This window comes from Camelina sativa, chromosome 15, assembly GCF_000633955.1.
Source record: "Camelina sativa cultivar DH55 chromosome 15, Cs, whole genome shotgun sequence".
Taxonomy (NCBI): domain Eukaryota; kingdom Viridiplantae; phylum Streptophyta; class Magnoliopsida; order Brassicales; family Brassicaceae; genus Camelina; species Camelina sativa.
In genome coordinates, this window is record NC_025699.1 from 29,396,096 (window position 1) to 29,420,063 (window position 23,968).

At 39.1% G+C, this 23,968-nt stretch overlaps 1 protein-coding gene and 1 pseudogene across 1 annotated transcript; one reads left to right on the forward strand and one right to left on the reverse strand.

Annotated features, from left to right (window-relative positions):
* On the forward strand, positions 10,175–11,335 carry LOC104748920 (annotated as a pseudogene).
* On the reverse strand, positions 17,150–18,552 carry LOC104748921. The gene is made up of 2 exons (XM_010470500.1): positions 18,281–18,552; positions 17,150–18,167 (listed from the first exon to the last, which is right to left on the reverse strand). The coding sequence occupies exons 1-2, from the start codon at positions 18,550–18,552 to the stop codon at positions 17,150–17,152; spliced, it is 1,290 nt and encodes a 429-aa protein (XP_010468802.1).

The window sequence follows — 23,968 nt, forward strand, 5'->3', positions numbered from 1 at the left end:
GTCAACCACGAGGTGGTGGGCTAGTGGTTCTAGTCTTGGTGGAAGAGGCGCCATGTTGGTCTAGGCCAGGGATCGATTCTCCCCAAGCGCAAGAATTGCTCAGCTTTATCTCTTTGGCCACATGGGTATGGACCCATTGCTTACGGCCCATTTGCATAACCGATGGAGGGGACCTATTCGTGGAATGCTCTTCCTCCAGAGATTAGTCTCGGACCCTTCCATAAGTCTAGGGATTTACTCTCTGAGTTAACAAAAAAAAAAAAACATCAAGAAAGTTTTCGTATAAAAAAGTTTGCAAAGTATTTTTCTTTTATTATTTTTTTTTTAGTTTATTTTGTTTACATCCAAAACCTAAACCTCCTTGGCTAGTAACTCTCTCAGTTACATGATTTTAACGGCCAGTTCTATCACTACTTTCAATGGAGGGTTGTTATTTTTAGGTTCTTATAACTTTTAACAATAATTTTTGTAATTTTTAAAATAAGATTATTTATAAGGTTAACTAAAATTATCTATCTCCCATAATAAAATTATAAGTGGGGTTCTTATTGATCAAATAATTTTATTTTAAGTAGAACTTAATTTGTTTAAATATTATGATCCAAAATGTAAATAGAACTTAAGTAGAAAAATAATTCTTATTGAGCAAAATATTGATATTTTAGCTATTGTTATGATCCAAATCGGTCAGATCCGACTTTGCAAGGAGATCCGACGATGTATCTCTTTTTCCGGAAAAAAATAATAGCAGGGAGATCTGACTTTTCAAGGAGATCAGAAAAATCGAATCATTCTCCTCTGATTGCTTCCGATTTGAGAGAAAAATCTCCTCCGATTTAGCAACAAAGAGATTCGCGAGAGAGAAGCGTCGAGAAAGGAAAAAATATATATATATATATATATATATACATATAATTACTTTTTTATATTAAAAAATTTAAACAATTATGTCGCGACATATGTCCATTAAGAGGTGGTTCTTAAACCATTTAAGAATTGGTTCTTATTATTTCTCCCATTTTAATTTATTTTTAATCATATATACCATAAAAATTTCACCTAAAAGCCCTTCATTGGAGATACTGTAACACTACCAGAATCACCTGTAAAGATCTCATGAGAAGTTTTCTTACAAAATAGACCTTATTAGAAGACGAAATGTAGGATAGTTTCTTAATGTTTTTAGTTTTTACCATTTCGATGTCTCTTCTTGTACAGCAACAACAAAGCTATAGCTATTACAAGACCAAGCACTGCCACGAACGACAGATACTGCTAATGAAATGATGAAAATGGTCAAAGGAGAGTATCAAATAATATGATGATATTATAAGGTGTTTGTAATTGCTATTTATATATTTCGTAAAATGATGTTGGTAAAAAAAACTTAGAAAAAAACTAAGAGCTAATAGCTCAACTGGTAAAGATTTTCAATAAAAGTCTAGAGATCGTTGGTTTGAGTTGGGACGAGGCTATATAACTTGTTCTGATTTCGGATATGAGGGAATTTATGGGTTTCGGACCAGAACCTCTTAATTATATGAAAAAGGAAAAATAGAACATAAAATGTAATAGATTAACTCATTAACATAATTGCGAGTCTAATTGTATGAGTGTCCTCCGAGTTGTAATTTTTCATTAGACATTTTGGCTCCTCCTATAGTTATAAAACTACAGTTCTATGTCTATACTACCAAATTTCATAATTGTATATATATATATATATATATATATATATAGTTAAATAAATTATTTACTACCTTTATAAATATTTCAAATGAACTCAACCATAGAACTTGAAAATTTATATATACACTTTGATTTTGAAATTCTCATAAAAACCAATACTAACTATTATATGTTTTCTTAGAAGATTATTAATTAGCTTATATATAAATTTAATTTTCTGAAAATATAATTAAATGTAAAATAAATTATTAAACTTGTCGATAACTATGTTTTAGGAGTTAGAACGGATGGAAGATTCAAAAAATTGGGATATCTGAGTGCACATATAGTAAATAACTAGATAATAACCCGCGCTGGTAGCGCGAAGAATTTTTTTTTATTTTATTATTTGTTAATATTATGTTTATGTTGTATCATTCATTTACATGTTATATAATAGAGTACTATTTGGTGAATTTTGATTCATATTAAACTACTAATAGGTAGGCTTGGAATCTACTACTGATACCCGTATTGGACCCGTTTTTTGGTTTGTATCCGTCCCTATCGGATATTAATTTAATTTTTGAGCGTCTCATTACCCGTCTTATTACCCGTTTTATTACCCGACTCATAAATATACGTTAATATTTTGTAGAATTTGGATTTGTTTGTTACAAAATAATAGTAGAAAATTTATTAATTCTATACATTTTATAAAATTATGTATTTAATTTACTTAAGGTCATACTCTGATTTCGACCCGTAGTTGGTACTACTATTTTGGTTTGGTGCAATATCAAATTCGTTAATTATACATTCGGTAAAGCCAAAAAAATCCAACAAAACATGTATTGACCCGTGATTTGGTATTACAAATTGATGTGGTCGTGTTTAGAGATCTTAATATACCAAATTTACAAATTGAAGTTATTGGTATAATATGTTGTATATTAATTTTATAGGTGAAAATTACAATTAGATTATGTATATTATCAATATTATACACTTAGTATTGTTTATATAGTGAATATTGTGTATAAACAATTAAGTTTTAGCCAATTACATAGTTTGTTATTATTTCCTAAGATTTATGAAACAATAAATCTAAACAATAAATCTAAACAATTAAATAGAGTTTTATTATTTTGTAAACAAATCTAAACTTTTCTTTTGTTAGTTATTAGAATAATTAAAATATAATAGCATTTTCGTAATATGTCACATCAGAACTGGTTAAATTTTTAACAACATAGCTTAAATAAGTATATAGATATATTTTAAAAATATAAACAATGTTTTATCCTAATTTTAATATATATTTATTATTATTAAATGATTTAGATATGTAAATATTTAATCTTAGTTTTATAAATAAATTTAAGTTTTATAATTTTCTAAATAGTTTGTTATTGTTTCCTAAGATTTCTGAAACAATAAATAGAATTTGTTTAATTATTTTATTACATAATTTCGAAATAATTTTATTATTATTTTATTAAATAATTTTGAAATTATTTTATTAATGATTTTTTTAATCTAATAAATTAATAATTACTATTTTTTGGATAATCATTTTTAGGTTACAACAAATTAATATTAAAATTCTATTATTATATTTTGTATTAAAATACTGTGGCATTTTGTGTAATATTTTACATAGAGTAGGGTTATTTGTTTAAAGGGTTGCTTAAATAAGTATATAGATAGAAAAAATTAAAGTATAAATAGTAAATATAAAATAAGATGGTTCTGAATTTAAATTACTAGGAAAACATTGATGTGCGATAGCTTGTCAATTATATATGTCAGACTAAGTTATGGATTATCTATCTTTTTTTTTTTTGAACAACAAGAAACTTTCATTCAAACTAAAACCTCAAAAGAGGTGAGTTCATACAACATGATTTAAGATAAGCAAAGGAAAATACAGATAAGGGTTCCATGAGTTTTTCAAAGGGATTTGAAGAATCTATTGGGACAAAAGCGGATTCGTCTTTGAAGCTGGACTTCACGAAATCCTCGACCAGCTGATGGTCATAGGTAACTCTAGCGGATAACGCAATCGAGTTTGTAAGAGAGAGCTCCACAGGGGGAGCACACAGGGACCTTCTCGCCAAATACATGAGAGGGTTCAATAGCCTTGGATCAAAGTCCTTTAAGCTTTTAAAAACATACCTCATGATTCGAGATGAAGCTACAAATGGGGTTCGCAAGAGATGGGTGTCAAAACGTAACAAAGCAGGTGGGTCTTCCCTCACATGAAGCTCATGGCCATGGAGGTCAAGGAATTCCACACAAAGCCTGTAATCGGTTTGTCCCTGAAACAAAGAAACAGACCCAAGCATTCGATCTTGTGGCGGTAGGTGACATCTGGGGCCAATGGGTACAAGCAACAAAGTCACAAAGACTGTCGGCTCAAAGTCACCTTTAAAACTCAACATTGCGGAAATCCAATCAAAACTATTACCCTGGCATCGACATAAACGTTCTCCAAGCCATACAGGAGAAACCAACGTTCTGCTACCGAGGAGACCTCGTCTTGACCAAGCAGAAACAATCAGTACTAAAGATGAGCTTGACATAAAACCAATATTGCGGATCTGGGTAGGGAAGCTCTACAGCCAGAATCAAACTGTCGAAAGGGAGCTAGCAAGTTTAGACTTTCACAAAGCCATACCAAAGATAAACACGGCAGCAGGATTTCAAGATAAAGGAACCAAGACCAACTCAGCACAATCAATCCAAAGCTCAACTGGGTTCCGCCAAAGAGAGTAAAGAAAAGATTTTCGAGAGACGTTGTTGGTATAGAAAAGGAATGCACAGACCTGGGCCTTAAAATTTGATAGCATGGATAACTTCTTTTGGTAATGGGCCGAAGGATGGGTAATGGGCCTAACTGTGACCAAAGAGCCAACAGAGGGAACCCTAGTTCCTCAACGGCTGAGCAGTGGGAGGCGGTAATGTGGCGGCGCAACAACGGGTAAGAGTTCAGCCCGGATCCACTTAGCACCGGTGAGGGAGGGGGCAGCGACGATCTGAAACTCGAGGTTGTCGAGGCACAGAGGCATTCGGTGGGGAGCAGAGGTGTCCTCTTCGGTATCGTCTCCGTTTTTTGCAGCCAAGAGCACTCTAACCAAGACGCGGCAGCGCCGTATACCTTCGACGCTTTCACCGGACGGAGAGAAACTTCAGCCAAGGGAGGAAATAATTCGGATCTGAGGACTTGAAGATGCACCAAGATTATTTGTTTCAATCTAGGGTTTGGGAAAAGGGTTTGAGATGGAGAAAGGGTCATCGACGGACTCCCCCACCGTTTATCTCCGGAAAAGACTCGGAAATTGCAGCTCGGCGGTGGGGTAGATAAGGTTTGAGCGGGTTTCTTTAACCGTCGGAATGATTGAGATAAGAGCCAAAAAGGAATTAAAGGAGAGCACAACATGTAAACAGAAACAAGGAGAGATTCGAGATCCCGACGCCGGCAAGCCGAAGCTTCACCGGCGTCGGAGCAAACTAGGCTTTCTGGTTTCTCGATATTCGGGACAGAGAGAGAATATGTAGAAAGGTAACAAACTGATGAAATAAAATATAACAATGGATTATCTATCTAACTCATGATATTTCATAAGATATATATTTATTGCTATTTCTTTTTATCCTCCGCGAGTTGGTTTGCTTATTTGAATCCCAAAATAATGTCTTTGAAACAAAGCAGCAGGATGAAGTGGTCTTGGAAAAAGCAGAAGAGTTAGGCTTTCATCACACAGTTACAGTTCCACCAGATGGTTTAAGTGGGGGTCTAGCTATTTTATGGAAAAATTATGTTAATCTAGTAGTTCATTTTAAGTCTCCAAATCTTGTAGATTGTACAATATCTAGTAATGGAACAAGTTTCTTTTTTTCCTTTGTGTATGGTCACCCAAACCCGGTTTACCGGAATGATCTCTGGGAAAGATTAGAAAGATTAGCCATTACTAGACAAGGCCAACCATGGCTAATAATGGGAGATTTTAATGAACTACTAGGCAATGAGGAGAAAAGAGGGGGTCGTATACGACCTGAGGATTCTTTTGAAGACATGAGAAGAATGGTCCGACAGTGTGATTTTTCAGATTTAAAATCCGTAGGAGACAGATTCTCTTGGGCTGGTCAGCGCGGTGATCACTATGTGGTTTGTTGTTTAGATCGCAGTATGGCAACTTCTTCATGGCACACTCAGTTCCCAGCTTCAGAAACATTATTCTTGGAATTTGAGGAATCAGATCATCGTCCGTTGGTAACAAATATTGCAGAGTCAACAGAACTACGCAAAGGTTATTTTTATTATGACTCACGCCTCTACCATAAAAACGGATTCAAAGAATCAGTTCTAAAGGGCTGGAGGAGAATACAAGGAACAGGCAATGGTAGTTTGCAGTAACGCATAACTCACTGTAGACAAGAAATATCCAGATGGAAACGTCTCAACAGAGAACATGGAGAAGAACGAATAGCTTTACTACGACATGCTTTGGATAAAGCAGTGGCTACGGGTTTACCCCTATCAGAGAGAACGCGCCTTCGAAGAGAACTAAATCAAGCTTACACAGATGAGGAAATCCACTGGAAAAACAAGAGTCGCAATACATGGTTACAAGTGGGAGATAGAAACACTTCTTATTTCCATACTCAAGCTAAGGTCCGTCGTACAAGAAACAGGATCAATGCAATCCAAGATCATATGGGAGAAATAAGACGGACTGAGACTCAGATTGGCGAAGCTGCGATACAGTACTTCAACACCTTATACACTTCTCAAGCAACTTCAGAAGCAGATTATGAAAGTATATTTCAGAATTTCCAACGAACAGTTTCCACAGCTATGAACACTGATCTAACGAAAGAAGTTACAGAGCAAGAAATCAGAGATGCAGTGTTTAGTATCGGTCCACATCGAGCCCCAGGTCCAGACGGTTTCACAGGAATATTTTATCAGCAATTTTGGAACGACATAAAACAAGATGTTATCACAGAAGTCAAAAGTTTCTTCCAAGAGGAAAACACGAACTGCTTACACAACCATACCAACATTTGCTTGATACCAAAGACAGAGAGCCCAACCACAATGGCTGAGTTTCGTCCAATTGCACTCTGCAATGTGAGTTACAAGATCATCTCTAAAATCCTAGTAAACAGACTGAAGTCACATTTGGATCAGTTGGTCTCAGAGAATCAGGCAGCATTCATCCCTGGGAGAATGATCACAGATAACATAATACTGGCCCATGAAGTCCATCATGCATTAAAAGTTCGCAAGCGACAATCAAAGTCATATACATGGCAGTAAAAACAGACATTACCAAAGCATATGACCGACTTGAGTGGCTTTTCCTTGAAAAATCGATGCAACACATGGGATTTGACCAGAAATGGATCAGGTGGATCATGGCTTGTGTCTCCTCGGTTAAATACTCTGTTCTCATCAATGGCTCGCCACATGGAATGATCCAACCAAGTAGAGGTATAAGACAAGGTGACCCACTTTCACCTTATCTGTTTATCTTATGTGCGGAGGTGTTATCCCAAATGGTAAACCAAGCAGCAAACACAAGAAAGCTTCAGGGAATAAAGATAAGCAACGGAGGACCTGCAATAACGCACCTGCTCTTCGCGGATGATTCTCTATTCTTTACCTTGGCAAATGGGAAATCCTGTAATACTCTGAAAAACATCTTCTCCAAGTACGAACGAACCTCCGGACAAGCCATTAACTTGAACAAGTCATCGATCACCTTCGGAAGCAGAGTGCACCCTGATGTTAAAAGGAGAATCCGCAACAACATGGGCATTCATAATGATGGAGGAGGCAAATATTTGGGTCTCCCAGAGCAGTTCAATAAAAAGAAATCAGAGATGTTTAAATACATTGTGGAGCGAGTCAAGGAACGAACACAAGGCTGGAACAAACATCTCTTATCACCGGCTGGAAAAGAGGTACTCCTCAAATCAATTGCCCTTGCTATGCCTATCTTCTCTATGAACCTCTTTAGAGTACCAAAAGAAATATGTGAGGAAATAAATGGGATTATAGCTAAATATTGGTGGGATACAACGGAAGAAAAAAAAGGGATGCACTGGTTTGCATGGAACAGAATGAGTTTACCAAAAACAGAAGGGGGTCTAGGCTTTAGAGACTTAGAACATTTTAACACTGCTCTCCTAAGCAAACAGACTTGGCGAATCCTTCATAAGCCTCATAGCCTAGTAGCAAGGGTTCTAAAAGCTAGATATTTTGGGGATACAAATAAATTGAATGCAACAGACAAAGCAAAATCGTCCTATATTTGGAAATCAATCTTGCATGGCAGGGATCTCCTTAAGAAAGGCCTGAGATTTGTGATAGGAGATGGCACATTAATAAATCCCTGGGTAGATCCTTGGTTACCCTCAAACCCCCCTAGAGCACCTCGCCCAAAAACCTCAAATGCAGAACCTATGACGCTCGACCATCTATTCAATGAAGAAAAATCAGGTTGGAATGAAGACCTAGTCAGAGAACTAGTTCATGAGGATGATGCAGATACAGTTTTAAACCTCAAAATCAGCAGACACGCAGCAGGGGATTTATTAGGATGGCACTACACGAAGACTGGCAATCATACAGTTAGATCAGCATATTGGCTCTCAACCCATCTATCAGAACAACAACCTCAACCCCCACCAGGAGATCCTGAACTGAAAGCAGAAGTCTGGAAATGCAACTTAGCTCCAAAAATCAAACATTTCCTTTGGAGATTATTATCTGGTGCTTTATCAACGGGTGCAACAATGAAAAAGAGACATATCTCCCAATACTCCCTTTGTCGTCACTGCTGCATAGAAGAAGAAACAACAGAACATCTATTTTTTGGATGTGATTTCGCTCAATCTGTCTGGAGAGCTTCATGTATACCAAACACCAATATTTTAGATCCAACAGTCTCAGCAAGCGACAAGATACGAGATTTACTCAAGATGACGAAGATACACGATATGGAGGAAATCACCAAACAAATTCCTTTTTGGACTTTATGGCGAATCTGGAAATGCAGGAACATCTTACTTTATCAACAACGCCGAGTACCATGGAACATATGTATGAAACAAGCACAGAGGGATGCGAAAGAATGGCTCGACGCCATGACTATTGCGAAGGAATATCACTCGATTCATACAATATCCAATCCTCAACAACAAACAAGGACGAGATGGTCAAAACCTAATCATGGATGGATTAAATGCAAATACGATGGATCATTTTTAAATACCACAATCAAAGCACAATCAGGCTGGATTTTCCGAGACAAAAATGGCTTTTATGAAGGATCAGGTCAAGCAGAAGGACAATGTACCAACTCATCACTTGAAAGTGAACTCCAAGCAGCGCTATACGCCCTACAACATGCTGCGACAAAAGGTTACACAAAGGTTCACATGGAAGGCGATAACAAAGAAGCTACAGCAATTCTACAAGGCAAGAGTCCACACTTTGCTACACACAATTGGATACAAGATATCAATTTCTGGAAACACAAGTTCGAGCAGGTGAAATTCAGTTGGACCCCCAGAAACAACAACAAATGCGCGGACATACTAGCAAAATCACCTCGACGACCACATATTGATACCATTCACTATGACTTTGTCCCAAGTTTCTTAAACTCTATGTTGTTCCATGATTACATTTAAATATCAATAAAGTTTTACGTGTTAAAAAAAAAAAAAAAATGTCTTTGAATCTTGGATTGGATGGCTGTCTCTTGTTAAACGAGCATATATTATATCTTTTATTTGAACAGTACTATATATATATGACTCGAAACCAAGAAGATGTAACCGTTGAGAGGCATCCTAGCTGGTCCATGATTCATGGAGAAGCATCCTGAAACCAAAAAGATGGTTCTGGTTGACTAGATCTTCAGATTCAACCTGAATACAAAGTTATATAAACCCGATGGCCTGCATGTTCAAACCTTTTCAGTTGGTTTTTGTGTTCATGCATGGTTATTTACTTTGAAGATTCTTTTTTTTTTGTTTTCTCCTTTTTGAAAAGTTCATATTTTGCATTCTTATCTGTCTTCTATATTGAAGGGGATTTGAATATTGTTAACTAAACCAATTCCAAGATCAATAACCCCTCTTCGATACCAGTTATATCAATTAGGAAAAAAATTAAAATAATGCCAATTTAACAGTTGACCAATTAAATTTTCGAAATTTAAAAATTTACAAACATTTCGAAACGTCACGTCGGTTACTTTTTTCTTCTTATATTAAAGAGCAATCTTAAGACATTGGAAGCCGTACGCTTTTCCTGATACCAAATGGAGGCTGAATCTAAGAAGCGTGTGAAGCGGCAGCAGCAGCAAAGAACAAAGGACTTTCATGGTAAGCAACCGATTTGAATGTTTAAACCTCTCATTTCTCTCTCGTTTTCTAAGTATATATATATGTAACCCTAATTATTTCATTGAAATCTCAAGTGAAAATGTATCTTCCGGAGGAGTTGGAAATGGAGATACTCTCTAGGGCTCCGTTGGCTTCTCTGGCACGACTACGATGGGCATCCAAAAGATGGAACGCTCTGATCAAAGATATACTTGCGAAGAAGCAGTCTCAGGTTATTATGTTGATTGGCTTCAGGGTTTGTTTAGTGAGTGTCGATCTCCATGGAATTCATAACAGCAAGGTGAAGGTAATAAGTCAATTTAGCCTAAGAGATCCTCTTTCTACTAACTCTTCAGAAGAAGTCGAGATACGTAACGTATTTCACTGCGAAGGCTTGTTACTATGCACCACCAAAGACGGTAGTAGACTTGTGGTGTGGAATCCGTGTTCACGTGAAACCATGTGGATCCAACCCAGAGATACTTACAAGACAAACGATTACTTTGCTCTCGGTAAACCTCCTGCAACAAGTACAAAATCTTGAGAGTGGATCAGCATAATAACTTGATGCCAAGCTTCCTTGAGTTCGAAATCTATGACTTTACCTCTAATTCGTGGAGGGTTGTTGGTGGGACTATAGAATGGTTTATACCACGGTGGAATGGTCGTGGTGGTGTGTCTGTGAAGGGAGATACTTACTGGCTTGCTTCTACGCAAAACAACCCACGTGAGGATTTCTTATTGAGTTTTGACTTCTCAACAGAGAGATTTGTAAGTGTGTCTCTTCCGGGTAATCATCTTTCTCATCAAGTTATCAGTTTATCAGTGACTAGAGAAGATCAGAAACTTTGTTTGCTAGCTACTCAAAGCGGTAAAGTACACGATATAGATGTATGGATCGCGACTAAGATTGATAAGACGCTAGTAAATCAGGAGAACAAAACAACGATTGAGAGACCCGTAGCTGCGTCATGGAGCAAGTTCCTATCATTGGATTTAGCCAATCTCCACCAGCGCTTTCGTTTCTTTAATGGGATAAATTTCTTGGTAGACCAGGAGAAGAAAGTTTTACTGTGTAGCTCTATGCGTGGGAGCCCAACAGCTTCTTACACGTTGTGGGAGGGGGTAAATATATACAAGTGGCTCATAATGATGCAGAGACTATATGGTCACTTGTCGTCAGTTATGTTCCAAGTTTTGTGCAAATCCAACCAACAATGTTCTTGGAGTAGGCAAAATGGAAAAGGATCAGAGCTGGTGATATATAATGGTCACACTATATTATTTATGTATTACGTTATACAACCCTTGAGATGTTATATGTGATATCATATGTATTGCTACTTTAAATATTTGTTTTCTAAAATTAGTACCAGTGTTTATCAATCTGCGATTTTTCCCTGATAATCAAATTATATATTCTGTTTATCTTCTATATAAAACCAATGTGACGACACTTACGTTTGCAATAGATCTTGAATGACCCTAAAACTTGGACATCTATATATGAGCTTCTTTTTCTTCTTCTTTCTAGGATGAGAGTAGATGTCTGGTACGCTCTAAGCTGAGAGTAGATTATGACTGTTTTGTCCCATGGCCTATAAGCCCAAAGTCAGTTGAATCTTATTGCGGATAGTCTTGTCTCATGTGTTGTGTTTATCTTCTTCTAGTTGATAAGTCTAATGGTCCTATATTTTCGGATGTAAAGTCTATCTTGTATGTAAGGTCTCATGTATAAATACTCTAGTTGGAAAATCAATAAGAAGTTAAGTTGGTTCGATATCTAATTCTACATGGTATCAGAGCAAAGATCACAAAAAAAGTTTTCTAAATTTCTTTGTTTAATTCGAAAGTTTCGATCTCTTTTTTCTTCAAGTTTCTTGCTTGCGTGACAAGTAATCATGTCTTCGTTAGAAGAAGTTTCTTCTGCAACAAAGAAGACCGATAGTCTGCAGTCAGTGACTCCGGTGGTGTCTCCTTACACTTTGTCAAGCTCCGACAATCCTGGCTCCATGATCTCGTCGGTGTTGTTGAATGGTGACAATTATAATGAATGGGCAACGGAGATGTTGAATGCACTCCAAGCAAAACGGAAGATTGGTTTCATCAACGGGACGATTCCGAAACCAGCTGGTGACGATCCCAACCTGGAGAATTGGTTGACAGTGAACTCTATGATCGTCGGGTGGATAAGAACATCAATTGAACCAAAGGTGAAAACTACGGTGACCTTTATCGCGAATGCTCATCACCTCTGGTTGGACTTGAAACAGAGGTTCTCGGTTGGAAATAAGGTTCGTATTCATCAGATCAAAAGTCAGCTCAGTTCGTGTCGACAAGAAGGACAAACTGTTGTTGATTACTATGGCAAGTTGTCAACTTTGTGGGAGGAATACCAAATTTACAAGCCTCTCACCGTCTGTTCGTGTGGACTGTGCACCTGTGGAGCTACTTCTGCGCCTGCAACAGAAAGAGAGGAAGAAAAGATTCATCAATTTGTTTTGGGACTTGATGAGTCAAGATTTGGGGGACTCTGTGCTACACTTGTTGCCATGGATCCACTTCCCTCCCTTGGTGAAGTGTACAGCAGAGTCATTCGTGAGGAACAACGCTTGTCTTCCACTCGTCTTCGTGAACAACGAGAGGAAGCAGTCGGCTTTGTCACTCGGTCAAATGCTTCTAGTGGAAGCAAACCAGAATCTGTTATGAGTAAGTCTAGATTCTCATGTTCTCATTGTGGTCGTAGTAGACATGAGAAACGAGACTGTTGGCAACTAGTCGGCTTTCCCGACTGGTGGACGGAGAGGTCTGAGAAGATCAATGCTGGTCGTGGTTTTGGTGGCCGAGGAAGAGGTCGTGGTGCTGGTTACAATGTTGGTGGTCGCGGTCGTGGTAATCCTGTTGCTGCACACGCTACTAGCTCCAACTCGTCTACTTTCCCTGAATTTACACAAGAACAGTTGAAGGCTTTCACTCAGTTCCTTCAAGAAAAATCCACCAACAACACCGCTACTGCTGATAGTTCCGACAAGTTGTCTGGTAAGATTAAATTTGGCAATGTTATTTTGGATACTGGAGCATCCCATCACATGACAGGGACTCTCTCTTTATTGACTGATGTGGTCTCTATTCCACGAAGTCCGGTTGGATTTGCTGATGGAAGTAAAACTTTTGCTGTAAGCATGGGAGCCTTTCCACTCTCCAAGGATGTCAAGTTGACAAATGTGCTTTTTGTGCCTGCACTCAACTGCACATTGATTTCTGTCTCTAAGATTCTTAAACAAACGAAGTGTCTCGCCATGTTTTCTGACACTCTATGTATCTTGCAGGACCGATTTTCGAAGACTTTGATTGGAAGAGGTGAAGAGCGTGATGGTGTGTATTACCTTACGGATGTGGCTACAACGAAGATTCATATGGCAAGTGCGGCAACTGATCCTGCTCTGTGGCATCGGCGTTTAGGGCATCCTATTTTTTCTGTTATTTCGGCTTTACCTATGCTTTCTTATTCTTCATCCTCTGTTAGCTCCTCGTCTTGTGACGTCTATTTTAGAGCTAAACAAACTCGTTCTGTTTTTCCGGATAGTCTTAATAAAACAACAGATTGTTTCTCAATGATTCATTGTGATGTTTGGGGACCGTATCGTGTTCTGTCTTCTTGTGGTGCAGTGTATTTTTTGACAATTGTTGATGATTTCTCCCGCGCAGTTTGGACTTTCCTCTTGCTTGAGAAGTCTGAAGTCCGACGTGTTCTTACAAATTTCTTGCAATATACGGAGAAACAGTTTGGTAAAGCGGTCAAGGTGGTTCGAACTGATAATGGGACAGAATTTATGTGTCTTTCTTCTCATTTTCGGACTATTGGTGTTGTTCATCAAACGTCATGTGTTGCCACGCCTCAGCAGAATGGGCGTGTTGAGAGAAAGCATAGACACATTCTCAATGTGGCTAGAGCATTGTTATTTCAGGCAAGTCTGCCTATCAAGTTTCGGGGTGAAGCTATTCTTACTGCGGCTTACCTGATCAATCTTACTCCGTCTTCTCTGCACTCTGGTCGAAGTCTGTTTGAGTTGCTTCACGGTGTAAAACCTACATATGACCAGCTTTGTGTTTTTGGCTCGGCGTGTTATGTTCATCGTGTTGGTCGAGACAGAGACAAATTTGGTCAGCGTAGTCGCTTGTGTGTTTTTGTTGGCTATTCCCCTGGCAAGAAAGGATGGAAGGTCTTTGATATCGAGAGGAATGAGTTTCTTGTGTCTCGGGATGTTATATTTCAGGAGAATGTTTTTCCTTATGCTTCTTCCGCTTCTCCGTTGTCTCTTGTGACTCCTTCTCCATCGTCTGGTGATGATGATTGGTTGGTGTCTACTTCAGATGATAGGGGGAGCTCTGTTGCGAGTCCTCCGGTTCCTGCTGTGCAAGAAGTTGTTGTTGATAATTCCTCGTCACAGGATTTAAGTGCTGCTGCGGACACTTCTACTTCTACCTCTGTTCCCGATAATGTCGAGTCTGTGGTTCCTGCTGACCAAACTATGCCTGCTCTGTTACCGGCTGTGCCGACTCCTCCACAACGTCAAAGTACGCGTACTTCTAAGCCTCCTGCTCGGCTTAGTGATTACATCCTTTACAATGTTGACTACACACCATCATCACCAAACGCTCTTCTCGCCTCTTCCTCATTGTCTTCGGCCTCGGTCCCAGGTATGTTTTTGTCTCCTTTTACAGACTTTATTTCTGATAATAAGTTTACTCCTGCTCATCGTGTTTTCCTTGCGGCCATCACTGACAATACTAAGCCTAAGAATTTTAAGGAAGCTGTTATGATCAAGGTGTGGAAAGATGCAATGTGTAAAGAGGTTGTTGCTCTTGAAACTAATAAAACAGGGGAGTTGGTTGATCTTCCTCCTAATAAAGTGGCTATTGGTTGTCAGTGGATCTATAAGACAAAGTATAACTCAGACGGCACAGTGGAACGTTACAAGGCTAGGCTTGTTGCTCTTGGTAACAATCAGATTGAGGGGGAGGATTATAAGGAAACTTTTGCTCTAGTTGTTCGTATGACAACAGTCCGCACTCTTCTTCGTCTTGTTGCGGCAAAGAATTGGGAGGTTTATCAGATGGATGTCCACAATGCCTTCTTACATGGGGATCTTGATGAGGAGGTCTATATGAAGCTTCCTCCGGGTTTTCGTCATTCTCATCCAGGCAAAGTTTGGCGTCTCCGCAAGTCCTTGTATGGTCTCAAACAGGCACCTCGGTGTTGGTTCAAGAAATTGTCCGATTCCCTTGTGCGTTTTGGTTTCTTTCAGTCGTATGAAGATTATTCTCTCTTCTCTTACACTCGCAATGGTATTGAGCTCCGTGTGTTGATATATGTTGATGATCTCATCATTTGTGGGAATGATGGTTCTATGCTTCAAAAGTTCAAGGATTATCTCAGTCGTTGCTTCTCCATGAAAGACTTAGGCAAATTAAAGTACTTTCTTGGTCTTGAAGTAAGTCGTGGTTCGGATGGTTTCTTTTTGTCTCAGCGTAAGTACACCCTTTATATTGTTGCTGACAGTGGAGACCTTGCTTCTCGTCCTGTGTTTACTCCTATGGAGCAGAATCATCATCTTCCTACTGATGACGGTCCTCTCCTCTCCACTCCTAAGTCGTATTGGCGGTTAATTGGGCGCTTATTGTATTTGTTACATACGCGGCCTGAGCTGAGCTATTCTGTTCATGTCTTGGCTCAGTTTATGCAGGCACCACGCGAGGCTCACATGGAGGCTGCTTTACGTGTGATCCGTTATTTGAGTGGCTCGCCTGGTCATGGCATTTTGCTTCAGTCCTCTTCGGACCTAACTCTTGAAGTTTATTGTGACTCGGACTGGAGTTCCTGTCCTCTTACACGTCGGTCGCTTAGCGCTTATGTTGTCTTGCTTGGTGGTTCCCCTGTTTCGTGGAAGACAAAGAAGCAGAAAACGGTTTCTCCAGAAAAGCATCCGAGATTGGCTGATCCACATCGGGATCGACCAGTCCCCGCACCCAACTCAAGTTTTCCTTTTTCGTTTTAAACCGACTTTTAGGGTTTTATTTTGATATTTAAGTTAGAGGCACGGCCTCCAGAGACATAAGTTTTATTTTCTGAGACTATTCTGTATTGAGAGCAAAGGGAGAAGATCTCTAATCCTTCTTGACACTTTGGAGAAGATTTCTAAACCCTATTTTCTATTCTTTTGCAATTCAATTATGTTTTCTTCATTATTGATTTGCTGTTTCTGCTTCTCCATGTCTGAGTAGTTTCACTGTTGGGTTTAGGGTTTCAGAAGGGTTTCTATGATTAATTGATGCTAGATTTGTTAGATTAGGGATTGATCTTATTGTTCTTCATCTATAGTTGTTCTTAATGCTTAAGCTAGATTGATCACCTAGATTAAGATCTTAGGTTTAATTCATCGGGGCACCAAAAGTGTTGTTGAGTTGCTTGAAAAGAACATAGGTGAGCAAGGTGATCCTTAGCCAACGACAGTTGAAGTTGAGGCACCTTGTGAACATAATCAAACTTGAACTTATTGCTTGCTAGGATTGTTTAGATTCAAACGACGGTTTAGAGTTTTATCAATTCCTTGCATAGATAGCTAATGCTGCGACAGTAGGTTAGTTTTACATTCGAGATTTGAGTTCAAGAACGGTGTTTAATGCTATCCCAATTTATCATCTAATTTCGTGGTCATGTCCCCTAACTGATTCCTTACGCCCAATATTTCCTTTTTGATTTAGAAACAACTTATTTACTTTCCGTTTTTGATTAGTTAATTTATTCACAAAACTTCCTCTTTTGTCTTAGCTATATTTAATCTACATAATTTCATAGTGTAATTGTTTGGTCCCTATGGATTCGATCCTGAAGTGTTACAACGATACCACTAGATCGTGGTGGAGTACACATTAGGTTTTAATTGACCTGTTGATCAATTAACGACTCCAGCGTAATCAGCGAATCCGTCGAAACGGAATCAACCCTTGTGGTTAATTGTGATTCCTTCCACAACAATTGGTCACGTAAAGCCTGATTAATAATATCCATTGGCTATGATTGTAGTCCTTGAAAAACTTTGTTATTCCTATCCTTCCATAAAAACCAGACCAACCATGGGATCGAGCTATGAGTAGTGCCCAAAGCCATATGAGCTAAGCCTTTGCCATATATAAAATCTAAATTCGAATAGATTGAACCAACTGGAAATTTATCCATGTCAGGTCCATCAAAAATCCTCTCCCAAACCTGACGTGAATGAGGACACTCAAATAAGGTATGATTAATAGACTCTTCCTCCAATTCACATCTCTTGCATATCGTGTCACAATTAACTCCCGGGAGGCTAATCGCACTGTCACCGGAAGGGAACCCGAGGTGATCTGCCAGAAAAAAGTGTTTGATTTTAGGTGGTACCAGGAGGTCCCATGCCTTAGCCTTCAGGGCATTAACATTGGGACCAACCTCAATTTCAGCCTTCATATCTTGAGCTACCTTATTACCTGACTTAACCGAATACCGACCCGATTGTGTGTAATGCCATACCAATCTATCTGGCCTAAAAGATTTGCTAGTTGGCAAACTAAGAATAGTTTGAATATCCTCCGGATCCATATATTCCTGAAGTATAGGTAAATGCCATTCTTTAGTCCGAGGATTAATCAAATGGTTTACCATTAAATTTGGGTGCAGATGCTGTCCCCTACCCTGTGCAGGTCGAGGGTGTTGGTCAGGGATCCACGGATCACGCCACACCAAAACATTGAACCCTGAGCCAATCGTCCATCGGGCTCCTTTTTCCACTAAACTTTTAGTTAAGAAAAAGCTTCTCCATCCAAAGGAGGGAGAATATAGTTTTTTTGCCATTAACGGATGCTTGTTCCTGAAATATCGACTCCTAAAAACTTGAGCAAACAAAGAATTCGGAAATTGAATTAAACGCCAATACTGTTTGGCCAATAAAGCATCATTAAAAATCTCCAAATCCCGAAATCCCAATCCTCCCTCAGCTTTATCTTTACACACTTTATCCCAAGCCACCCAGTGGAGCCCCCGATCGTTCCCATCAGAACTACACCAAAAATTGGAAATAGCACTCGTCAATTTGGATGTTAATCCTTGAGGAAGTTTGAAACAGGACATAACATGCGTAGGAAGGGCCAAGGCCACCGACTTTAATAAAACTTCTTTCCTCCCTTAGATAAAAATTTTGCCGTCCAACCATTAACCCGGTCGTTCAACCTATCCCGGACGTAACCGAAGACTTGAACTCTTAAACCACTTAGGCTCTCTGGGATTCCCAAATAGGAGCCCATTCCCCCTTCATTGGAAATTCCAATGATAGATTTAACCTTGTCTTTGACCTCTGCAGGCACCTTTTTACCAAACATGATCGATGATTTATCTAAATTTACCTCCTGGCCGGATGCTTTACCATAATTGTCTATGACATCCATAACCGTTGAACATTGTTCTTCATCCGCTTTGCAGAAAAAGAGACTATCATCCGCGAACAACAAATGAGAAATGGGGGGGGGGAGTCCTAGGCAATCTTAATGCCTGATATTTTTCCTTCCCTCTCTGCCTTTTTTTATATTAGCAATCAACACCTTTGTGCACAAAATAAACAGATAAGGGGATAAAGGATCCCCCTGTCGCAGGCCTCGTTTTGGCAAAATGGAGCCACGTGGTTGACCATTAAGCAACACCTGATAAGAAACCAAGCTCACACACCACATTATCCAAGAAATCCATCGGGAATCAAATCCTAGCCTTATTAAGACCGCCTTCAGAAAATCCCATTCTACTCGGTCATAGGCCTTACTCATATCCGTTTTGAAAGCCAAAAAATCCGACTTGCACATCCTATTGGTCTGTAAACCGTGAAACATCTCTTGTGCCACCAGAATATTATCTGTAATTAACCGTCCAGACACAAAGGCCGATTGTGTTTCCAAAATAATCGAGGGCAAAATCTTTTTTAAACGGAAGCACAGAATCTTTGATATAATTTTGTAACTCACATTACACAAACTAATAGGCCTGAATTCTGCCATCCTCTTAGGCACATCAACCTTTGGGATCAGACAAATATTAGTTTCATTAATTCTGGGGTCAAATTTCCCAGTCCGAAAGAAATCCCTAACGAGAGCAACCAGGTCCCCTTTAAGATGAGGCCAAAACCTCTAAAAGAAAAGTGCGGTCATCCCATCCGGACCCGGGGTTTTCTCCGGATGCATTGCAAATAAGGCCTTACGAACTTCTATCTCTGATATATCCTTAATTAACTCCCGATTCATACGTTCGGTGATAAAAGGATTGACCGCTTGAACCATTTCTGAAATACCACTCACATCCGATTGAGCAAATAGCTTATTGAAGTAATCAGACGCAATCCTCTCCATACCTTCATTCGATTCATCCCAAACATCCTCTGAATCAAACAGTCCCACAATCTTATTCCTAGTCTTCCTCTGTTTAGTAGACGGATGAAAGAAACTAGTATTCTTATCCCCCACCCGTAACCAAAATTTTTGACTTTTCTGTTGCCAATACAGTTCCTCATCATGATACGCATCCTTTAACTTCTTCTCAATAATGTGAATCTCCGCTTGTGAAATAGAATCATCGTTTTTAGCATCCTCTAAAGCCGTCTTTAGGGAAGAGATAAGAGTGTTACTATTCGGAACATTATGCTTCCTCCACCATGAAATATAATTCCTACAATTTTTGATTTTATCCACAAACATTGGTATCCTGAAATTTTTGGTACGATTCCACCCCGATTCCACAGCTCCGGAGAACCCGTCTTTCCCCATCCACCTCTTGTCGAAATGAAATTGACGAAAACGTCGTCCCTCAACTTTTGCACAAGAGGCTAATATAGGACAATGATCCGATCCTATCATTTTTAGATAATCCACCCGCGAACACGGAAAGAGTGTATGCCAATCTTGGTTTCCTAAAGCACGATCCAACCTACAACGGACCACCTGGTTATTACAGCGATTACCTCACCATGAAAGAGAATCTCCATAACATGGAAACTCTAACATCCCACATTCTCTAATCATTGAGATAAACGGAAGGAATGATGAAGCCGGTCTTATCGCGCCTCCCAATTTTTCATGATTACAAATAAGTTCACTAAAAATCACCAATCATAAACCAAGGATCCTGCCGAATAGCACCACTTTGAATTAATTTGTCCCAAACCACCTGTCTACACCCGGGGACGGGATCTCCATAAATAAAAGTAATAAAAAAGATTTGAGATCCCAAAAAAGCTTGAACATCAATTAACCGATCAAAAGCAGAAAGAACTTCAAGTTTTATATTATTATTATAAAAGATAGCTAAACCACCGCTAGACCCACATGGTTCAACCGTATACAAATGATGATAACGAAATTTATTCTGAAACTTTTGTAAATAGAAAAAACATTTTTTTGTTTCTGATAAAAATAAAACATCTAGTTTATTCTGCTTCCACAAATCCTTTAAATAGTTCTCTGTCAGATTCGCACTAATGCCCTGATAGTTCCAACTCATGATCATCCCTTTCTTCAGTTTGCGGGTTCCTCCTCCCATATTGCCACCCTCTGACTTCTTCTGGCTTGGCCTGGCAATCCCTTTACTCTTTGCAGCATCACCTGCAGTTTTCAACAATAGAGCCTTAGCTAATAATCTTTTACCAGGCGAAACTATAGCTACAACATGTCTTTTATCCCTACCACCCTTAGAGGCCGAGAGACCAGCTCTCTTTACCTTGACAACCTTAGAATTTCCCAACTCAATCTTTTTCATAGCCTTATTAACATGTCCCAAATCCTTAACAAGGGAAGGAGAGAGCGAAACGGTACCTTGTGGAGCGTCATCATCGGTCTCTGACACACCCTTCTCTGTATCCGTCTGAGCATCCTCATCATCCGCAGCAGTATCGTCAGCCTGACCCTCACCCTCCTGGTATTCCCCATCCTCAAGGAGATCATCAGAACTCACGGAGAAACCAGCCTCATTGTCTCCTCCACTAGCCCCAATAGCATCCTCCATCAGTGCATCCTTCTCTCGGTCCACCATATCAACAGCCAAAGGGACTTCAGGCTCAAGGACACCCCCAACCTGCATACCATTATTCTGCTTCGCCTGATACAAACACTACAAGAAAACAACCGCAAAACGATGACCATATCTGTCTGTAAACCGTCGGGAACAACCTAAACCGACGGATTCCCGACGACATCAGTCCGTCGGTTCTAGAGCGTCGGGAATATTAACTCTGTCGGGAATCCGTCAGTACATCCAACAGATATCCGACAAATTTCCGACGGCAGATTATTCCGACGGATAACCAACGACTCTTGTTCCCGACGAAATGGAGACAGATATTGTCGTTGAGATGTGGCTGTCGAGAACCCGTCAATAATTTTACGATGGATTTCCCGACTGTTACATTCCCGATGGTTTACCGACAGAGATTACCGACGGATTCCCGACAATTAAATTATTCATTGCTCTGTTTTTCTCTGTTTGTACCAACGGAATCTCAACGGAATCTCGACGGATTATCGACGGAATCCCGATGGATGGTTAATGTTTAATATTAATATTTTGAAATATTTAATATACTAATTAGATAAATATTTAAATTCATAAATTTAAATTCATAAATTCAATATTTAAATTACTAATTAGGTAATAACATTTATATTCATACAATTAGAACTCCAAAATATAATATCACAAATCATCCCAAAAAACAAAAAGAAAAAGATTATGTTGGATTTGATCTTGTGAAACTAGGTCTAGGAGCTTGAATTCACAGGGAACTTTGATCGCATCTCTGCCATGAATGATGCAAGCTCCTCATCTCTCAGCTTGTTCTTCTCATTCTCTTTTTCCATCATCTTCTCAAGAGCTTCAATACGTTCATCTTTTTCTTGGAGGACTCGAAGAAGTTCTGGATCAAGCTCATATATTGGTGATGAAGAAGTACGAAGTCTTTTTGCCACCTTTCCTAATCGAAGAAGTTCTGGATCATGATCCATGCTTCTGCTTCTGAGGGATGTGTGATCTTTCCTTCTTCTCTTCTATGCTCTGCATGCCATCTCATTGGCTCAGCTGTACGTTCAGATTGGTATAACCTTTTTAAGCTGTCTGCTAAGGATAAATACCACATTCGTTTATAAGGAACGGGAACTCTGCCACTTGTTTCTTGAAACCGTGGTTTGCGGCACCATTTACATCTTCTACGGTTTCATTTTTCATCTCATCTCTCTACTCTATCTACACGCCTCTTCTTCTTTCTCCCTTTTCTTTCATCTTTTTTCTTCTTGTGCTCTTTCTCTTCTCACTTTCTTTTCTTTTCTCTTCTCTTCTTCTTTGTTCTCTTTCTTCTCTTTTCTTTCTTGTCTTCTCTTCTCTCTATCTCACTCTTTATTTCTCTTCCTCCTTTCACCTCGCTTTTCTACTTCACTCTCTCTATCACCTTTTTCTTTCTCCTCACTACTCATATCCTTTTCTTATTCTTCTTTTCAATCATCTTTTCTTTTCTTAACACTCTCTCTTTTTTGCTATCTTTTTTTTACTTTTCTTTTTTTCTTTTCTTCTTCATCTCCCCTTCTCCTATCTCCTTTTTTTTTCTTATCTTCTATTTCTTCTCATTCTTTATCATCTTCTGCTCACCTTCTTCTCACACTCATCTTCTCATACTCAATTCTCCATCATCTCTTTTCTATTATATCACATCCCTTCTTTACTTTTCCTCTTCTTCTCCTCTTATCTCTTCTTCTTTTTCGTCTTCTCTCTCTTTCTCCACCTTTTATTCCATTTCTCCCACACATTCTCCCTCCTTTTTCTTCCATCTTCTCTTCTCTTTTTCATATCTCTCTTCATTTCATCTTCTTTTTCTCATCTCTCTTTTTTTTTTATCTCTCTCTTTTTTCTCTTTTATTTTCTCTATATTTCTTCTCTTATTCTCTGATTTTAGTTTCTTCTTTTTCTCTCCTTCTCTCTCTTCTTTATCTCACCCCTCGACTTTCTTATTCATTTCTTTACTTTTCTCCCTCTCTCTCACTTCTCTCACTATACTTTTTCATCTCTTCTCTCTTTTTTTTCAACTCATAATCTCTTTTTCTTTCTCTACTTTTCTCTGTCTTCTTCTTTTTCTCTGTCTTCTTTCTCTTTCTTCATTTTTCCTCTTCATCTTTCTCCTCTCTTTTATCTAACTTTCTCCTCACACTCTCTTTCTCTATATCTCTCTTCTCTCTTTTTTCATCTCTCTTCCTTTTTATCTTATTCTTTTCTTCAGTGCTTCATACTCAGCATCGTTGTTGGAAGCAGAGAAAGCAAGGCGAAATGACTGCTCCAAGATTTCACCTGTTAGCGAGGTTAGGCGTACGCCTGCTCCTGAGCCCATCTTTGATGAAGCGCCGTCTACGTGAAGTGACCATATCTCGGGTGGAGGGGTGTCAGCTTCGAGTTCGGGAGAGAGTTCGACGAGAAAATTTGTGAGAACTTGTGACTTTGCGCAGGTGCGGTATTTGTACTCGATGTCGTACTCGCTCAATTCTACTGCCCACTTCGCCAGGTGACTTGATTGACTTGGGCTGTGAAGGATTGTGCGCAGAGGCTGATTCGTCAAGACTTCAACAGTGTGTGACTGGAAGTATGGGCAGAGCTTGCGAGCTGCAGAAGCTACTACGATGCAATGCTTCAACTTTGCAATTGTAGACAAACCCATCGTCTACAATGTCATTCTGAGAACACCGTGGCTTCACAAGATGCGCGCCGTTGCTTCAACTTACCACCAGTGTGTCAAGTTTCCAAACACATACGGTATCTACACGCTGCGCGGAGATCCTCTGATGGCAA